Here is a 16,750-nt window from a genome sequence, read left to right on the forward strand (position 1 = left end):
TTTTTTAACAAATTTTGCATCAAACACAGAGAAACAGATGATAAATTATGGAATATCAAGTTAATAGAATATCACGCAGCCATTACAATGATTCAGCATCAAGAATAACATGGTATCAGAGTAAGAAACAAGGGGTACCTGGGTGACTCAGTCAGTTAAGCCTCTGGCTTTGGCTCAGGTCATGATCCCAGGGTCCTGGGGTCGAGCCCTGCATCGGGCTCCCTGCTCAGCGGCGAGTCTTCTTCTCCCTCATCTTCTCCCTCTGCCCCTGCTCATGCTTTCTCTCTCCCTCTCTCTCTAGCTCACTCTCTCAAATAAATAAATCAATGAAATGTTTTTTTAAAAAAGAGTAAGAAATTGGAGAGATATAATGATTTCTAAAGAATCCAGCTGGTCCTATGGGATTGGTATATTTCTAAAGAGTTACATGTAGATCACATTTTATAGGGAGTCCTGTCGTTTGATGTAGTCTACTGTCATACATGGACCTTCACGTGACAGAAACTTCTAGCATGAGTTCTTATTTTCACTAGAAATTGCTCCTTCTACAACTCTTATATAGACACTAAAATAATTTCATTGAATAAACAGAGAGTTAAAAGAGAATATTCCTCCATTTCGATATTTTTTTAAATTCAACAAATCATATAATGAAATCTGGCTTTCTTAAAGAAGGACAAAATATTTGTGACACTCAGTGCATCTCACCAAGCCTTAGTGGCCCTCCTTTAGCTTTCTTCCATAGCATTCCAAGGATACCACCCCTCACCCCTCTGCCCAGTAGGGGGGAGACTGGGGTCCCCCATTTTTACTCAAACCTCAAGTTTGTCCTACTGACCAAAAAGAGCTATGCTCCATCCTTTTAAGAGGGATACAGATAAGCTTTCCCTGGGAAGACTGGTTACCTTCTGTACTTGGGAAAATGATGTGTGTGTGTGTGTGTTTATAATATAATATGCAATATATATACATATATTTGTGTCCATGAAAGGAAAAAACGTGCTTCGTCCATCTTTCTTAACTGAGAGATCCATGCATAATTATGTAATTTTGCTATTTTATGGTCCATGGATATTATTCTGACTTTAAAAAAAAAAAGATTGTTTGAATTATAGTTCTTGTACCTCAGTCATTGACTTATGAGCCTTTTTTCTCTCTCCCTGTTTCTTGGTCCTTCTCTGTAAAAGAGCAAAGTCCAGTCCACCCCTTGAATCATCCTGCCTTTCTTACTTCGTCCCCTCCTACGTCTGCTAATCATGCTGGTATCGGATCTCAGCAAACTAATTTCCAAAACTAAAGAATCCCACAATAATTTCTAATATCTGAACAGCTGAACTGGTGTTACATCAATATCTTACAGTTCCTCCTAATTGTAATGCCATGGTTTTTCATTTTTTTCCTGGCCTGGCCCCAGAGTTGACTTATCTAGATAAAAGTATTTTAGTCCCTTTAAAAATCAGAAGGAAATAAATAAGTGTAATTCCACTTGAATTATAGTCATCTCAATAGCAATACAGTTGTAAAATTCAATTTTTAACCTTTTTGAATGGTGGAAGAGGGCCACAATAGCAAAAATGCCTATGGCCTACAAGAATCACTTGGCCCTACCTGGCCTGGGGGCTTCCTCCAGGATGACTGAATTCGGTTGTCTTTCTTACTTTATGGTAGGTAAGGCGTGAGGTCATGGCTCTCCTTCTTGGTTTCAGAGTGTAGGATTCACCCTGCTGCCATCCTTGCTGACTGACTTTGTGTGGAGTCTCCTCATGAGACTCTCTTCACCTAATAACATAATCGCATTCAGGGCATCCACCATGCTGAAGCTGACCTTGGAATACCACGCACATAAGGTCACCATGGTAAGATCCTCAACAGTGAGTAGAGAAACACAGATTTTATTCTCTAAAGTGCTCTTGTTGCCTCTCTTATATGCCTAAACTTCTTTTCCTGTGTGTTTCTTGCTATTGTTCATTATGTTATTAATCCGATGAGGCTTTTTGTGTGTGTGAAGTATTTCAAGCCCGCAGAATAGTTTAGAAAATAATGTCATGAGTGTTTACCTACCCATCATACCAAATCGTAATATCTTGCCAACATCTGCGTCAGTTTTTTTTAAGTATACATTAAAAACAGTAAATTGGTACATATATAATTGAAATCCTCTGTGTAACCACTAAGGAAAGTTTTCATGGACCCTCAGCTCGCTGTAGGACCAGCTGCACAATTTGTGGGGGCAAGTGCAAATGAATGTGGGGCTTCCTGTTCAAAACAGAGGGGGAGAAGTGTCTTTAGATATACAAACATATGAAGAGTTTTTGCCTTTCCTCCACAGTCTCTTTCACTCTCAATTTGTCACGGCATTTCTATTTTCTATTTAATGTCTTTCTAAGTTAAAAAGAAAAAAAAAAGGAAAACCCAAATTTTTAAATAGCACAGACTTTAACATCTTTTTATTGTGCGATGCCAGTGATAGACATAAATATAACAGCTTTTAGCTCAAGAAAATAATGCAGTTCACACTTCATAGCTCACACAGGACTATGTGCTCAGGTCACGATCTGGGGCTGGGGAGAGGCAGACTCGCAGAGCTCTCCCCTCGGTGTGAAGACAGCTTGAGATTTTCCCCTCCCGCCTGCGCGGCTCCTCCTCCTGCTCCTATGTGCTCTCTCTGTAAAACTAACTAAATAAAATACTTTAAAAATAAAATAAAATCAGTTATAATGGAAAATTGTGCACAGTTAAAATTAGCCCTGAAAAATCCCTAAATTGCACATTTAGTATGTGGGCTTACAATCTCTAAGCAAATCTAACATGGCAAATCTTGAGAATTAAAGCAGACCGTGATTGCTATCCTGAGTGCACAGTAACATCGCTGGCTTGTTCTGGGTCATGCTGCAAGGAAAGGGGGTGAGCAGAGCTCTAAACTCATCGTTCAAAGGTCTATGGAGAAGAGCAGTGTTTAGCGTCCCCCATTTCATGTTCACCTTGGAGCATATGCAGCATGAGGAATGTCCTGCACTTTTAACACTTTGTTTATTCATTCATTTATTTTCTACTTATTGCTCGGAGCAGGGGGTTCTGCACAGGTAACTGACTGTGTATGGACAACTGCAGTGAGATGTGAATTATGTCGACCAACATTTCAGCTTCTGATCTCTAAGGAATATTTTCAAAACAAAAAGCGAAGTTATCTTGTTGGGTCAGATCTGATGTTGAATAAACAGCCATTAATTTGAGACAAATTTCAGGTCTAGCTCGTAATCTCCTTCTTCAAGAATTAATAAAAAGGGGAAAAAATAAAACCGATGTAGGGCCTATGAATAGAATTTGCAGCATTATGTGACTCAGTGTTTACCATTCTGGGCCATTCTTTGAACACACAGTTCATCCATTCCCTATATAAATTCATGTCTTCTTTAATTGTCAGAAAGGTTTTCTGAAGTATACAGTTCCATTGTTATTCTGTTCTGTTATTTTGACTTCCTTCTTAAAGGATTTGAATTATACATGTTTTCTTTTTCTGTTTATTTTTGCTTTGGGGGTGTTTTAAATTATTTTTGTTAACATATGATGTATTATTTGCCCCAAGGGTACAGGTCTGTGAATCGTCAGGCTTATATACTTCACAGCGCTCACCATATTACATACCTTCCCCAATGTCCATAACCCAACCACCTTCTCCATACTCCCCTATCCCCAGCAACCCTCAGGTTGTTTTGTGAGATTAAGTGTCTCTTATGGTTTATCTCCCTCCCAATCCCATCTTGTTTCATTTTTTCCTTCCCTACCTCCCAAACCCCACGCCCTGCCTCTCAATTCCTCATATCAGGGAGATCAAATGATAATTGTCTTTCTCTGATTGACTTATTTCGCTCAGCATAATACCCTCTAGTTCCATTCATGTTGTTGCAAATGGCAAGATTTCATTTCTTTTGATGGCTGCATAGTATTCCATTGTGTATATATACCACATCTTCTTTATCCATTCATCTGTGGGTGGACGTCTAGGCTCTTTCCATAGTTTGGCTATTGCGGACATTGCTGCTATAAACATTCGGGTGCACATGCCCCTTCAGATCACTACATTTGTATCTTTAGGGTAAATACCCAGTAGTGCGATTGCTGGGTCGTAGGGCAGCTCTATTTTCAACCTTTTGAGGAAACTCCATGTTATTTTTTATACATGTTTTCTTTACTGAGCTTATATATCTTAAATAAGGAAGTCTACCTTTCCCCAAATAAACTTTAAAAAATGGGTATTTCCCACTATCAATAAATGCATCGGCCTATTTCTCATCCCAATAAATGTTTTACACTGTGTAGTCACACACATAAATATGCTTCTCTCTAGTGCTTATTTGTGCATTAATTGCTGTCTTGGCCATTCTGAGAAGGACTGAATTCTTACATCCAAGAAATGCCTCGCTTTAGAGGTGGCCATGGAAAAAGAGGCGCGTGCTGACCTATTGAATTGCTTTTCCAGGTGTCTAAGATTGTGGACACCATCTATAAGCAGTTGTGTGAGAATCCTTCTCACGTCATGAAGCACACAATGCTGCGGGTCGTCACCCTGTTAACACGCACCTCACCGAAGAAGGTTGTCTTCCAACTGATGGATTACCCAGTCCCAGCAGACAAGTAAGTCTCCCTCACCCCTTCTACGGGGGTTTGTTCATAGCCTCCAGAATCCGACAGAGCTGGCAAGTCAGGCCTGGCTTCTTCTTCTTTTTTTTTTTTTTTTGAAAAAGAATGTCTGTTTTTGCTTCGCCTACAATGACCATAAAATGTAAAAAGGATCATGGGCTTTGTTCCTATTCTCATACAATACCTACCCATGGTCAACACCATCAACAAATGGTCATTGTCACTGTTTATCTGAGACTTTAAATTGTGTTCTGCTGCCTAACCCATAGGAACCAACCTCTCCTCCCAGTGATGATGGGTTTTTCTCCACAAGTGATTACATTTATAGGGCTTTTTTCCCCCTCGTTTATGATGAACAGATGTAAGGTACTTCCACCCACCAAAGAAGTAATGAAACATTAAAAGTAGCTGTACCTTAGCTATTTATCTGAAATTCGTGATTGAGGATCACTACAGTGCGGGCCAGTGGGACAGTATGAGCCTCACTCACAGCAGAAGAGAGTAGTAAATGACATCACCTCATTCCTAACATCTGCACCTTGAGAAGGAAAGTAATACTTCTTTACTACTAACCATACAGAAGGCAGGAAGTTACATTATGGAACGGATTCAGGCTTCGAAACAAATGGGTCTGAATTCCTTCCTAGCCACATAAATTTCTAAACTCCTTGATCCTCAATTCATCTGTGAGATGAGAAAAATTCTTTATCTATACAGCAATTTTATGGGTTAGATGAGTTAACATCCATGAAAGGGCATCAAAGTCCACAAAATGCTAAACCAATTATACGACTGACTTCCCCCCACCCCCAACTGAAATCTATATTTATTTGGGAGGCTCATAACTACAAAGTATATTACTGCTGAGAAGACGTCTGGAAATTAAAAATCTTCGTAAGACTCAGTGTCTTCTCATTCAGGAAGTAAGAAGCCACTGTATGCAATATATTACCAGCCTTCAAACATTTTGTTGAGAAGGAATAACCCAACATTGATAAAAGTTGCCGGTGACTCCATACGAACAATAAGAAATGAGGTACAGAGAGAAAGCATAATTAGAGTTAGGTGAATTTGATTAAAATGGTCACCAGCAGATCTTGTGCACTAGTACGTGAGGCTTGAGGTAGAAAGGACTAGGATTTGGAGCTGAGCTAAATCAGAGAAAAAGAGAGAATGTCTGGTCACCTGGAAGGTATGATCTAGAGGCAAGGGAATGATACGGGGCATATGAGACTCGATGTCCATGTGGTTCTAAGCAAAGTTCTAAAGCTGAGCCCAGAAGGCAGGATCAGTGGAATAATGGGTTCTAAAAAGCTGGTATGTCTGTGCTCTGTAGGACCAGGCCTCCTTCTCTTCATTAGGAACCTAAATGCAGGGAGATGATAAAATGAGGTTCAGAGCCCAGCATGAATTGATAAGGGATCAGGAATATGCCCACACAGAGATGTGTAGCAGTTTTTAAGATAAGCAATAATAAAAAGTAATCTTGAATGGCCAGGTATGTAGAAAGGACCTAGGGGACTGGAAGTTGAGAAGCCAGGGTTCTAGTGCGTGACACCTGTGTCACTAATTAAATGTGTGACATTTCACAAAAGGGCCCACTCCTCTGAGCTCAATTTAAGTTTCCTTTTCTGGGGCACCTGGGTGGCTCAGTGGGTTGAAGCCTCTGCCTTTGGCTCAGGTCATGATCCCAGGGTCCTGGGATCGAGCTCCACATCGGGCTGTCTGCTCAGCGGGGAGCCTGCTTCTCTCTCTCTCTGCCTGCCTCTCTGTCAAATAAATAAAATTTTTAAAAAATAAAATAAAATAATTCCCTTTTCTAATTTTTAAATTTATATAGGGTTTTTTTGCTTAGTATTTCTGTTTATTTGGTTTTTAAAAGTAGATATGTTTATTTATATTAATTTGTATTTTTATACCAGTTTTTAAATATTCCATTATTCCTGCATAAACAGGATCACAAGGTGAGGGAACCAGAGCATGGAATGGAGAAAGCTTATCAGTTCTTGGCATTGACCTGGACAGACATTTAGGTGTGCTAGGAAGTGAACCTGCAGACTGTGTTTTCTGTTAGTATCTCACTGAAATCTTTCCTGTGTTTTCAAGGACAAGAGATTAAATGGGATCATTTGGAAATGAGCATATCCATCTGGTTTCGACTTGTCTGCAATTTCTCTGCTATAAAACATGTAAACCCCAAACTTTTCCTGATTCGTGACGCAGTATTACGCAGGAAATGGACAGCCTGATTCTCACGGTGGTGGGGGCGGGGCGGGGCTGTGTTTGCAGCACGTTGATCCTGATGTGGCACGCGGCAGGTTCCGAGTCGAGCGTGGCCCCTCACGTGCTGAAGACCATCTTGCTGATCCTGAAAGGCAAGCCTGGAGAAATGCAGGATAGCCTCAAGGAAAGACGGCGGTTCTCTCTTGATACCACTAATATGATGCCTGTAGCGGTAAGTGACGCCAGGACGGCTGCTTCGTCCTGGTTTTTCCCTGAGCATGAAAATCCCGGTCTGCCCACGGGCTCCGTCGTACTCAGGGACGCTGTCCTGGTTTCATTCATTCATTCATTCATCCATCCAACATGCACTTATTGAGTGCCTACTATATGCCACATCCTGATCAGGAAGCTTACATTCTGGTAAAACATAGGCAATGAACAAAAAAGTGTGTCGTGTGTCAGATGATATTTAGCTGAGAAGAGACATCAGGGGATGCGGGGAAAAGAAAGGGACAGGGTGGGCTTCGGGGGGTCGGTCAGGGGAGGCTGCTCCGCCCCGTCAGAGCATGAAGGCGTGATCCCTGCAAATGCCCAGGCAGATGATTTCTAGACAGACAGGAGGACAGAAGCTCCACAGTGGTGAGCACTGGCCTGGCACGGGGACACCCAGCGGAGGGAAGGGCGCAGAGGGCGCAGAGACGGAGGTCGGAGGTCGGAGCGCGCGTCAGAGCAACGCCACCCGCAGCCCGCACAGACTTTCCGGGCATATGCAGGCCTGATGCCGTCTGGGTCCCGCGTTCACGTCTCCCGAGTAAAATCGGCCCTGGCGGGAGAAGTTCGCGTCTTGCGGGACGCGGTGGGAGTGGAGCGGGCGGTGCCCCCCGGACGGACGCGGCGGGAGTGGAGCGGGCGGTGCTCCCCGGACGGACGCGGTGGGAGTGGAGCGGGCGGTGCTCCCCGGACGGTGGCGGGTGGTTTCGGACGCGGCCGACGCCGTCGCGGGGGTTCGTTGGCCAAATGACCGTCGGTGGCCCGGCCCGCCTCGGCCTGTCTCACCGCCTGGCGGTTCAAGCACGGGCGGACCTGGGGCACCGGGAGGCCCCTCCCGCACGGCCGACGAGGAAGGGACCCTGCGATGCTGTCGTCCCTGGGAACCACTCGCTTCCCGCCGCTTTGGCGGCCGAGCGGTCGCGGACGCGCTTCGGGAGCTCCCGGAACACGGGCTCCGCTCCTGGCTCCGAAGGGGCCTCGCGGCCGCTGCAGGATGAGGGACACGCGCGGGCTTCCTCGGGGGGCGCGGGTCCGTGCGTCCTCCCGCCTGGCTGCGGCCGCCGCGTGGGCGCGGGACGCTCCGTCCTCGACTCTTGTTCTCCCCTCAGGCCTCGCAGGCCCTGTGCACGCTGCTGCCCGTCGGCTCCTACAGGAAGGCGGTGGCGCAGGTGTTCCCGCAGCTGCTGATGGCCCTCATGCTCCAGCTCTGCTACAGCAGGGACCTGCGGCTGGTGACCGGGAACAGGACGCTGTGAGCTCCGGTCGCGCATCCCCACGCGGCGGGAAGAAGCTGCGGCTGCGGCCTCTCCGCGGTCCCTCGGGTCCACGGGGGCTCCTCGCCGGGCAGGGTTCTCCCTTGCTAGTCTTTCCCCCGAAGGGCCGATGCCGTCAGAATCCCCCCGTCCCAGGGGCTCGCCGGGCCCTCCCCAGCGAGTGCAGAGCATGGGGCTGCTGCGGGGGTCCGGCGGGCGGGGCTGCTGCGGGGCGAGCGGGGCAGCTGCGGGGGTCCGGCGGGCGGGGGCAGCCGCAGAAGCCCGGGAGCCGCGGCCGCGGTGCTCGCTCTGCAGCCAAGTCTGACCTCCCCGGACCGGCCGCGGGACTAAATAGCGCGCGCCGACGTGCCCTGTGAGCTGGGCAGTGGCTTCGCGGCTGGCGCCGGGACGGCGACGGTCCTGTCCCATCCGCGAGACCAGCGCTTCCCTCCCCCCGAGACACCCCCTTAGCTCCGCCGCCCTCGGGGGACGTCCGCAGCCGCCGCCGGGCACTTGCCCTGGCCAGGGGCGCGCTTCGGCACCGGACAGAGCCCAGAGCACGACCTGCCGCGTTCAGATATTTAAGCCGGTCTCTGGCTCGCGGCGGGCGCACCGCGCGGTCCCCGGCGGAGAACCGACCTATTCGCGCTTCGCGCACGTTGTCCCATCGTTCGGAGCCGTCGCGCTAGTAACCCCCTCCCCCAGGATCCCACAGGCCGCCGGTTCAGTCGAACCCCAAGCCCGGTGTGCTGTCGGTCAGGGAAGAGGACGGCAGGGAACGCTGTTTTCCTTGGACGCACGCCCCTTCCCAAAGCCAGCGTCCTGCCCGGGCGCAATGCCAGGGCGGGTCACATGTACTTGGTTCCATGAAGGCCACTGTCAAGCGGTGACTCTCTTCTTTGGGGCCTTAGCTACGCCCAGGACGCCCTGAGGGTGCTGCTGACCTGCTCCGGGCTGCAGCAGGTGGACGCTGCCCTGAAGAGGAAGAACTGCTGGAGCCGGTTCAGCCACGCGCCCTCCCACCACTACGGGGTCTACCTCGTCGCCAAGTAAGAAAGGGGCTCGGCCAGGCGCTGGGGCTCTACCCGCTTCTCCAGCTCTCTCGGGCTAAGCCACGTGTGAGCACAGTATCCACTCCAACCTCCCCTCCCCCCAACGATCTCAGTTGCCCTGATTTCTACTTATTCCCTTATTTTAGGGGCTTATTACTTATTGGTATAGTTTCTCTTTCCGGTTCTCCCACTTGATGATACACACATCCCGTTATCCTCTCTCCAAAGAGTAGGTTCCCTCTCAGCTATGGAGAACTAGAGGTAAATGTGCCTTTTCTCTTCCTCTGCTGTTAGCGGATCCCAGCTTCGTAGGCATCAGACCGTCATAGATGTGCTCCCACTGTAAAGGGGTTCAGTAAAAATCTGTTCTCAATGAGATGAACAAATTTGGAAAGTACAATGAAGGAGAACTTTTATTTTTCTTGTAATAGAAAAGGTGGTGGGTTTTTCCCCCTAGTTACTGAATAGCAAGTTTCTGATTACAAGGATCAGATTTTCTGATCAAGAATCAAGACTTGGGGGCACCTGGGTGGCTCAGTCAGTTAAGAGTCTGCCTTTGGCTCAGGACATGACCTCAGGGTCATGGATCGAGCCCCACATCAGGCTCTCTGCTCAGCGGGGAGCCTGCTTCTCCCTCTCCCTCTGCCTGCTGCTCTGTCTACTTGTGATCTCTCCCTCTCTCTCTCTCTCTCTCTGTCAAATAAATAAAGTCTTTTAAAAAAAGAATCAAGACTTGACAAGATAATAGACCATTTAAAGTTATTACCAACCCAGAAAGTACAGTCTGTGTGGTCTCTGGGTCCTTCATGTGTTTCAAGTGGCATTTTATTTACACACAGATTCCCAGAACATATGCGGCCACTAGTTAAGTGTCACAATATCCTTAGTATCTTTGGATCTTCTTCCTTAAAGTGTGGTCCTCAGCCCAGCAGCAACAGCACCCCCTTGAAGTTTAAGATAGAAGGCAGAAAAGAATCTCGTGGCCCACTCCATTCCCAATGAATCAAAATCTGCACTTTAGCAAGATTCCTGGGTAATTTGTATATTTATTAAAGATCAAGAAGCACTGGTTTAAAATGCCAACCTGGAGTCCTGAAGTGAAACCCGTCACATCCACTTTCACGGTCCTGCCACATCTGTTCCAGGCCGGCGTGTCAGGACAACTGTGAGCCTGGCCACTGCCCAGAAGGGCTTTTGTGAATCAGGACCCACCGCTTCTCCCGAGGAAAGCAGGGTAGCCCCAGACTGTCTTCTTCATTACATCATTCAAAGGAAAGACTTGGTCTAAAACCTTGACGGTGACCTATTCCGCCATCCTGGATTGCCAAGACATTTATTTTTCACTATTTTTTGTCCTTTCGGTCAGGCAGGAGCCTGTCGTGGTGCAGGACCCTCCGCTGCGGGGCTCAGCGGGGGAGAGACGGGAAAGAGGAGTGATGTTAATGAATGAGACACTGTCCGTGATCCAGCCGTCTGTAATTCCCTGGAGTCTGTGTAGAATTCAGGATGGGGTCCATGGATTAGGAGATATTAGAAAACATCTTTCTTTTTCATCTGGGAGGTATAAAATGTGAGAATAATGCTTCTCTCTTCCTCCCATTAGCCATGGCTGATGCAGGAAGCCTCTCCTCTCGTTGCTAACTCGGTGCCTTACTCTCTATGACAGAGCTCTCAGTGAATACAACTTCCCACAGTTTCCAGAGACCTTGCATTACCTCTACAAGCTCTCAGTGGAGGATCCTAGACGGTCAGAAGACAGTATCATCACAGCGATATTCCTCACTGAAGTAAGTCTCGTCAGATGACTGCCAACAGCCAGGTTCCCATCCCTTATCCAAACTTAAGTCGACCCTCCAATCTTTTTATCTCCCGCTCTGAATATTAACTCTTACCCAGAGTTAAGACAACGACAGATAACTTTTGTCATGTCTTTCGGAAATGTGGATTTGCACAAACACTAACTGTTTCTGTAGTACCAGTTCACACATCTCTAGAGGCTTGTTAAAATACATCAAAAACTAGTGAAGTGCTATATGCTGGCTAAAGGAACATAATAAAATTTTTTATAAACTAAAAATACAGTAGACCAAGGAATATTTAAAGTACACTCAAAGTTTACTTAAAGATAGTAGATAATACCTGAGATCTGAATGATACTTCAGACTGTCTAAGGGGGAAGAAAAAGAAATGGTCCAAATAACTAAGTAAAATGAAACTATAGAATATATTATTTATATTACTATTACACCATATATTGTAATGCTATACTAGAGTTGAGCAAATTGAGAAAGTCCTTTTGCTTAGAAAAGGCATGTAGAAAGTTCTATACGTTGAAATTCTCTGAGTCAACTATTAATTTTTCCATAGAGGTAATACATAATAAGGCACTAACCAAAGGTGTCATGCCAAAGAGTCTCAAAAATCTGACATAATTTCAAGCATCATAGTCAGCAAAACAGGTAATAAACTGTAAAAGACATACCCATACACGACACTACCTACTTCTAAAGTTTCCAGAAAGATACATAGTCCGTTTAACTGAACATTCCACTAGAAAATCACTAATGCTGCCAAACTTGCTTTAATCCATTTGAATCTCTCATTATTTTGATTATGTGACTCATTATTTTCATTGTGACACCCTTTTAAGTATGTTCAGACATTAAGTAGACCTAAATATGACATACATGATTGCTCCCACAAAATCACATCTTCAAAAGAAATTTATAAACAACATGAGATTTATATGAGCATTATTAATGTGACAGATGATGTTTAATGAGCCCTAATGGCCTCTCTCACCATGAATGTGGTGCTTACTCCTTTTGGAGAGTGGTAAACCCGTCCTTCTAGGAACCAAGCAATGACGAGTGGCCTCACCATGACGTCACTTGGCCTTTAGTTGTTCTGAGCACACGATCTGTGTGTTTTACCTTAGCTTAGTCTCATTGGCCAGCAGTATTTAACATACCATTTATTTATATATTATTTCTAATTTTCTACCGACATAAGTAATGAGAGTTTACATCTTCGTGCCTAAGTCGTCTTCCTTCCAGGATTTTAGATTACTTCCTTCTAGTAGATTCCATGAATCTGAAAGAAGAACTAAGGAGTATAAACATTCTCAAGAGTAAGGATTTTTATGGCCAGACTGATTTCCAGCAAGCAGGGTCAACCAGCGCTCCCCATGTGGTTCGCTTACCCCACAGCACTCTTGCCACTCTTGATGAGCTTTCCAAGTTGAGATGTAAAGGTGATGTCTTGTGGGGGATTTGATTTGTCCTCAATTTTTAAAATTTTAGAGAGGTTGAACATTTCAAAAACATAACTATTCATAAATTAAATTTCCATAATCTGAACAACCCCATCTCTTCTGTGCCCTTTTGCTTATGACAGTCTTAGTGTTCTTCTCAATGAATTCTATGGTTCTCTGTCTCTCTCTCACACACATCCACAGAATTTTGTGAAGGATATTAAATGTGTTATGCATTTGATTATCGAGAATCAGTACCTAGTTGGTTGTTTGCCTTTTATTTTTGCTTATAGAATATGATTTCTTTCATAAAAATTAAGCATTAAAAAATCTACTATGGCCAAAGAGTTGATAAATACTCATATATAATTTGTTCACTTTATACATTTTTATGTAAATTTTTACATGCAATGTTGTTTCCCATGTTTATACAGTGTTCTACGAGGTACACCATAGTCTTTCACTAAAACTAAAGTTTTCCCTAAATAATTAACTTCTTATCCCAGCATCATGTAATTAATAAACCTTAAATTCACTCCACTGGTGCCACTACCTTTATGAATTCCATTATTAATTTCATAGACATACAACAGACAAACACATTAGGGTCTGCTCTGGGTGACACTGTTAAGGTCCATTCATTTTCTCATTGCTGTGCAAGGATCACACTGGAATTAGGGAAGCTTGCAATTAAATTTTAATGTCTTGAAAAGCAACTTTCTGTCAACTGCCTTCAAAATGTCTTTAGTCTTTCCTATGTATTTATCTTTCAGGTCACACATTAAAATAATTTTGCCAGGTTTAAAAGAAAAAAAACTTTCACTAAAACTATGATTGCAGTTAAATTAAAGCTATGAGCTTCTTGGGAATATTTGGTATTTTTATAATTTTGCTTCTTTTTTTAATTCAATATTTTGTCATATTCATATAAATCTTATATATTAATTTTGGAATTATTAAGTAGTTTATATTATTTTAAATTGTTAGTGCAAATGTGGCCATTTTTGGCTCTTGAATTTATCTTTATTAAATATGATTTGGGGTATAGATTTTGGTGTTTGTTTTGGATCTTGAGATAGCCGTCACATAATATTATAGTAGTTTTAGGTGTACAGCATGCTGATTCGACAACTCTCCACATTACAATGTGCTCACGCGCGTAGCCACCATCTGTCACCATGCCACACTCTGACAATACCCTTGCCTGTATTCCCACTGCTGTGCCTTTATTCTCATGACTTGCTCATTCCATAACCGGAAGCCTGGATCACTCACTCTCCTTCATCCGTTTTGCCCAACCCTCTACTCCTCTTCTTTCTGACAACCATCAGTTTTCTGCATTTAGGAATCTGATTCTGCTTTTTGTCTGTTTTGTTTTGTTTTGTTTTGTTTTGTTTTTAGATTTTACATATGAGTGAAAATACGGTATTTGTCTTTCTCCTCTGACTTATTTCACTGGGCATTAGACCCTCTAAGTCCATTCATGTTGTTGCAGGTGGCAAGATCTCATCTATTTATGGCTGAGTAATAGTCCTCTATTTATACACATCACATCTTGTTTACCTTTTCATCTCTGCATGGGCACTTGGGCTACTTCCTTAACTCGGCCCTTGTAAATAATGCTGCTATATAGAGGGGTACATGGACTGTTGGTGGGAATGCAAGCTGGTGCAGCCACCCTGGAAACCAGTATGGAGGTTCCTCAAAGAGTTGAAACTAGAGCTTCCCTCTGACCCAGCAACTGCACTACTAAGGATTTACCCTAAAGATACAAGTGTAGTGATCCCAAGGGGCACCTGCACCCCAATGTCTATAGCAGCAATGTCCACAATAGCCAAACTACGGAAGGAGCCCAGATGTCCATCGACAGATGACTGGATAAAGAAGATGTGGTACATAAATACAATGGAATACTATGCAGCCATCAAAAGAAATGAAATCTTGCCATTTACAAAGATATGGATGGAACCGAAGGGTATTATGCTGAGTGAAATAAGTGAATCAGAGAGCGCCTCTTACATGATCTCACTCATATGTGAAATTTAAGAGAGGAAAAAATAAAACTAGACAAAATCAGAGAGGGAGATAAACCATAAGACTCTTAATCTCAGGAGACAAACTGAGGGTTACTGGAGGGGAGGGGCAAGAGGGATGGGGAACAGGGTGATGGGCATGAAGGAAGACATGTGATATCATGAGCATTGGGTACTATATAAGACTGATGAATCACTGATCTCTACCGCTGGAACTAATAATACATTATATGTTAATTCATTGAGTTTAAATTTAAAAAATGAATTCGTGTTTTTGTTTTCTGTGGGTAAATGCCCAGTAGCGGAATTATTGGGTCATAGGGTATTTTTATTTTTAATTTTTTGAGGAACCTCCATACTGTTTTCCCAGATATGGCTTTTTCATTCCAATTTCAAGCTCATTATTGTTGGATATTCAGGAAAATTAGTTGAACTGCATTATCTTAAGTTCAGCTACTTTATTATATATAATAATATTTTGGTTAATGCCTTGGGTTTTCTAGGTATAAGATCCTGATGTGTGAAAAATAAAAATAACATATTGTTATCTCTGGTCAAATTATTTTTATGTATTATGTGTTTTGCCTTAGCCTTTAAAGTTCCATTGTGTGAATAATCTGATCTCTCCTTTGCCTGTTTACCTACTATGATCTTAGAATTTTTCCCAGTGAACTGTATGATTCTCTGTCTCTCTCTCCCTCAAATACACACACACACACACACACACATTTGCAAAGGATATCAAGTAACTTATAAACATAGAGCTTTGACTATATACATCCTTTGTGAGATATATCCTAAGGACAAAAAACAATCTATAAAAAAAATACTGACTTTTACTTGGAAGTTTTATGAATATTGTAAGGTGGTGATATAATTTTAAGACTATGGTATGCATTCACACAGCAGAAAGCAAATAAGCAAATAAATATATTAACACTATTGGCACAGAGTTTTTCCAGGTAAGAAAAAGATGAAGCAAACATAAAACCATTAAAAGTTAACATAAACTCGGGGCGCCTGGGTGGCCCAGTGGGTTAAGCTGCTGCCTTCGGCTCAGGTCATGATCTCAGGGTCCTGGGATCGAGGCCCACATCGGGCTCTCTGCTCAGCAGGGGGCCTGCTTCCCTTCCTCTCTCTCTGCCTGCCTCTCTGACTACCTCTCCTACTTGTGATTTCTCTCTGTTGAATAAATAAAATCTTAAAAAAAAAAAAAAGTTAACATAAATTCTGTTATGTTAGATTTTTTTAAAAGATTTTATTTATTTATTTGACAGAGAGAAATCACAAGTAGTCAGAGAGGCAGGCAGAGAGAGAGAGAGGGAAGCAGGCCCCCTGCTGAGCAGAGAGCCCGATGTGGGCCTCGATCCCAGGACCCTGAGATCATGACCTGAGCCGAAGGCAGTGGATTAACCCACTGAGCCACCCAGGCGCCCTGTTATGTTAGATTTGAATTGAATACATCAACATTGTCAAAATAAACCCATGACTTTAAGAAAAAAAAAAAGAAGAAGAAGAAGAAGAACTCTTAGTTTCAAGTAAAGGCCAAGAAGACATGATATTCCAATAACAATGTGTACATTCTAGTACACAGTTCTAATGGTCACCAAATATCATTATTCACTAAAAGGAACCTTGTCTCCTTGAAGAAATGGTTGATTTCAGGGGCAAGAAAAATATAAGATAAGCCTGGGATATCTAGTTTTTCTACAAGCAAAGAAGTGTTCCAAGATAGATACATCATGTCAAAAGGACACAAAAGTCAACTTGAAAGGGCTCCTACTGGCCAAATTTAACATCAAAAGAAGGAGTAACTGCAAATAATTTTAATATGTTGGGAAGAAAATTTAAATGCTTGAGTCCTTGGTGAGACTCAAACCTGGAATGCTAGGAGAGAGAGACAGAGAGACGGATGCCAGCCAGTAAATGTAGACGGAACGCTAGACGTGGAAAATTGCCACTTTGCAAGCCCCAGTGTGATAACTAAATAAAAAAATTACCAATGAATTTTAAAACTTTTAAGTG

General features: G+C 43.6%; 1 protein-coding gene across 5 annotated transcripts in view; it reads left to right on the top strand.

Moving 5' to 3' along the window:
* The window catches only part of MROH9 (maestro heat like repeat family member 9), an 84,179-nt gene that overhangs the window by 47,361 nt on the left and 20,068 nt on the right, over positions 1-16,750 (top strand). For all 5 annotated transcript variants that reach the window (XM_082702678.1, XM_082702680.1, XM_082702681.1 and 2 more), the window contains 6 exons: positions 1,707-1,856; positions 4,481-4,635; positions 6,931-7,096; positions 8,244-8,386; positions 9,299-9,436; positions 11,106-11,226. In XM_082702678.1, coding sequence (XP_082558804.1) covers positions 1,707-1,856; positions 4,481-4,635; positions 6,931-7,096; positions 8,244-8,386; positions 9,299-9,436; positions 11,106-11,226 — 873 coding nt within the window. The remainder of the gene's footprint in view (positions 1-1,706; positions 1,857-4,480; positions 4,636-6,930; positions 7,097-8,243; positions 8,387-9,298; positions 9,437-11,105; positions 11,227-16,750) is intronic.

This window comes from Mustela nivalis, assembly GCF_964662115.1.
Source record: "Mustela nivalis genome assembly, chromosome: 16".
Lineage (NCBI taxonomy): Eukaryota > Metazoa > Chordata > Mammalia > Carnivora > Mustelidae > Mustela > Mustela nivalis.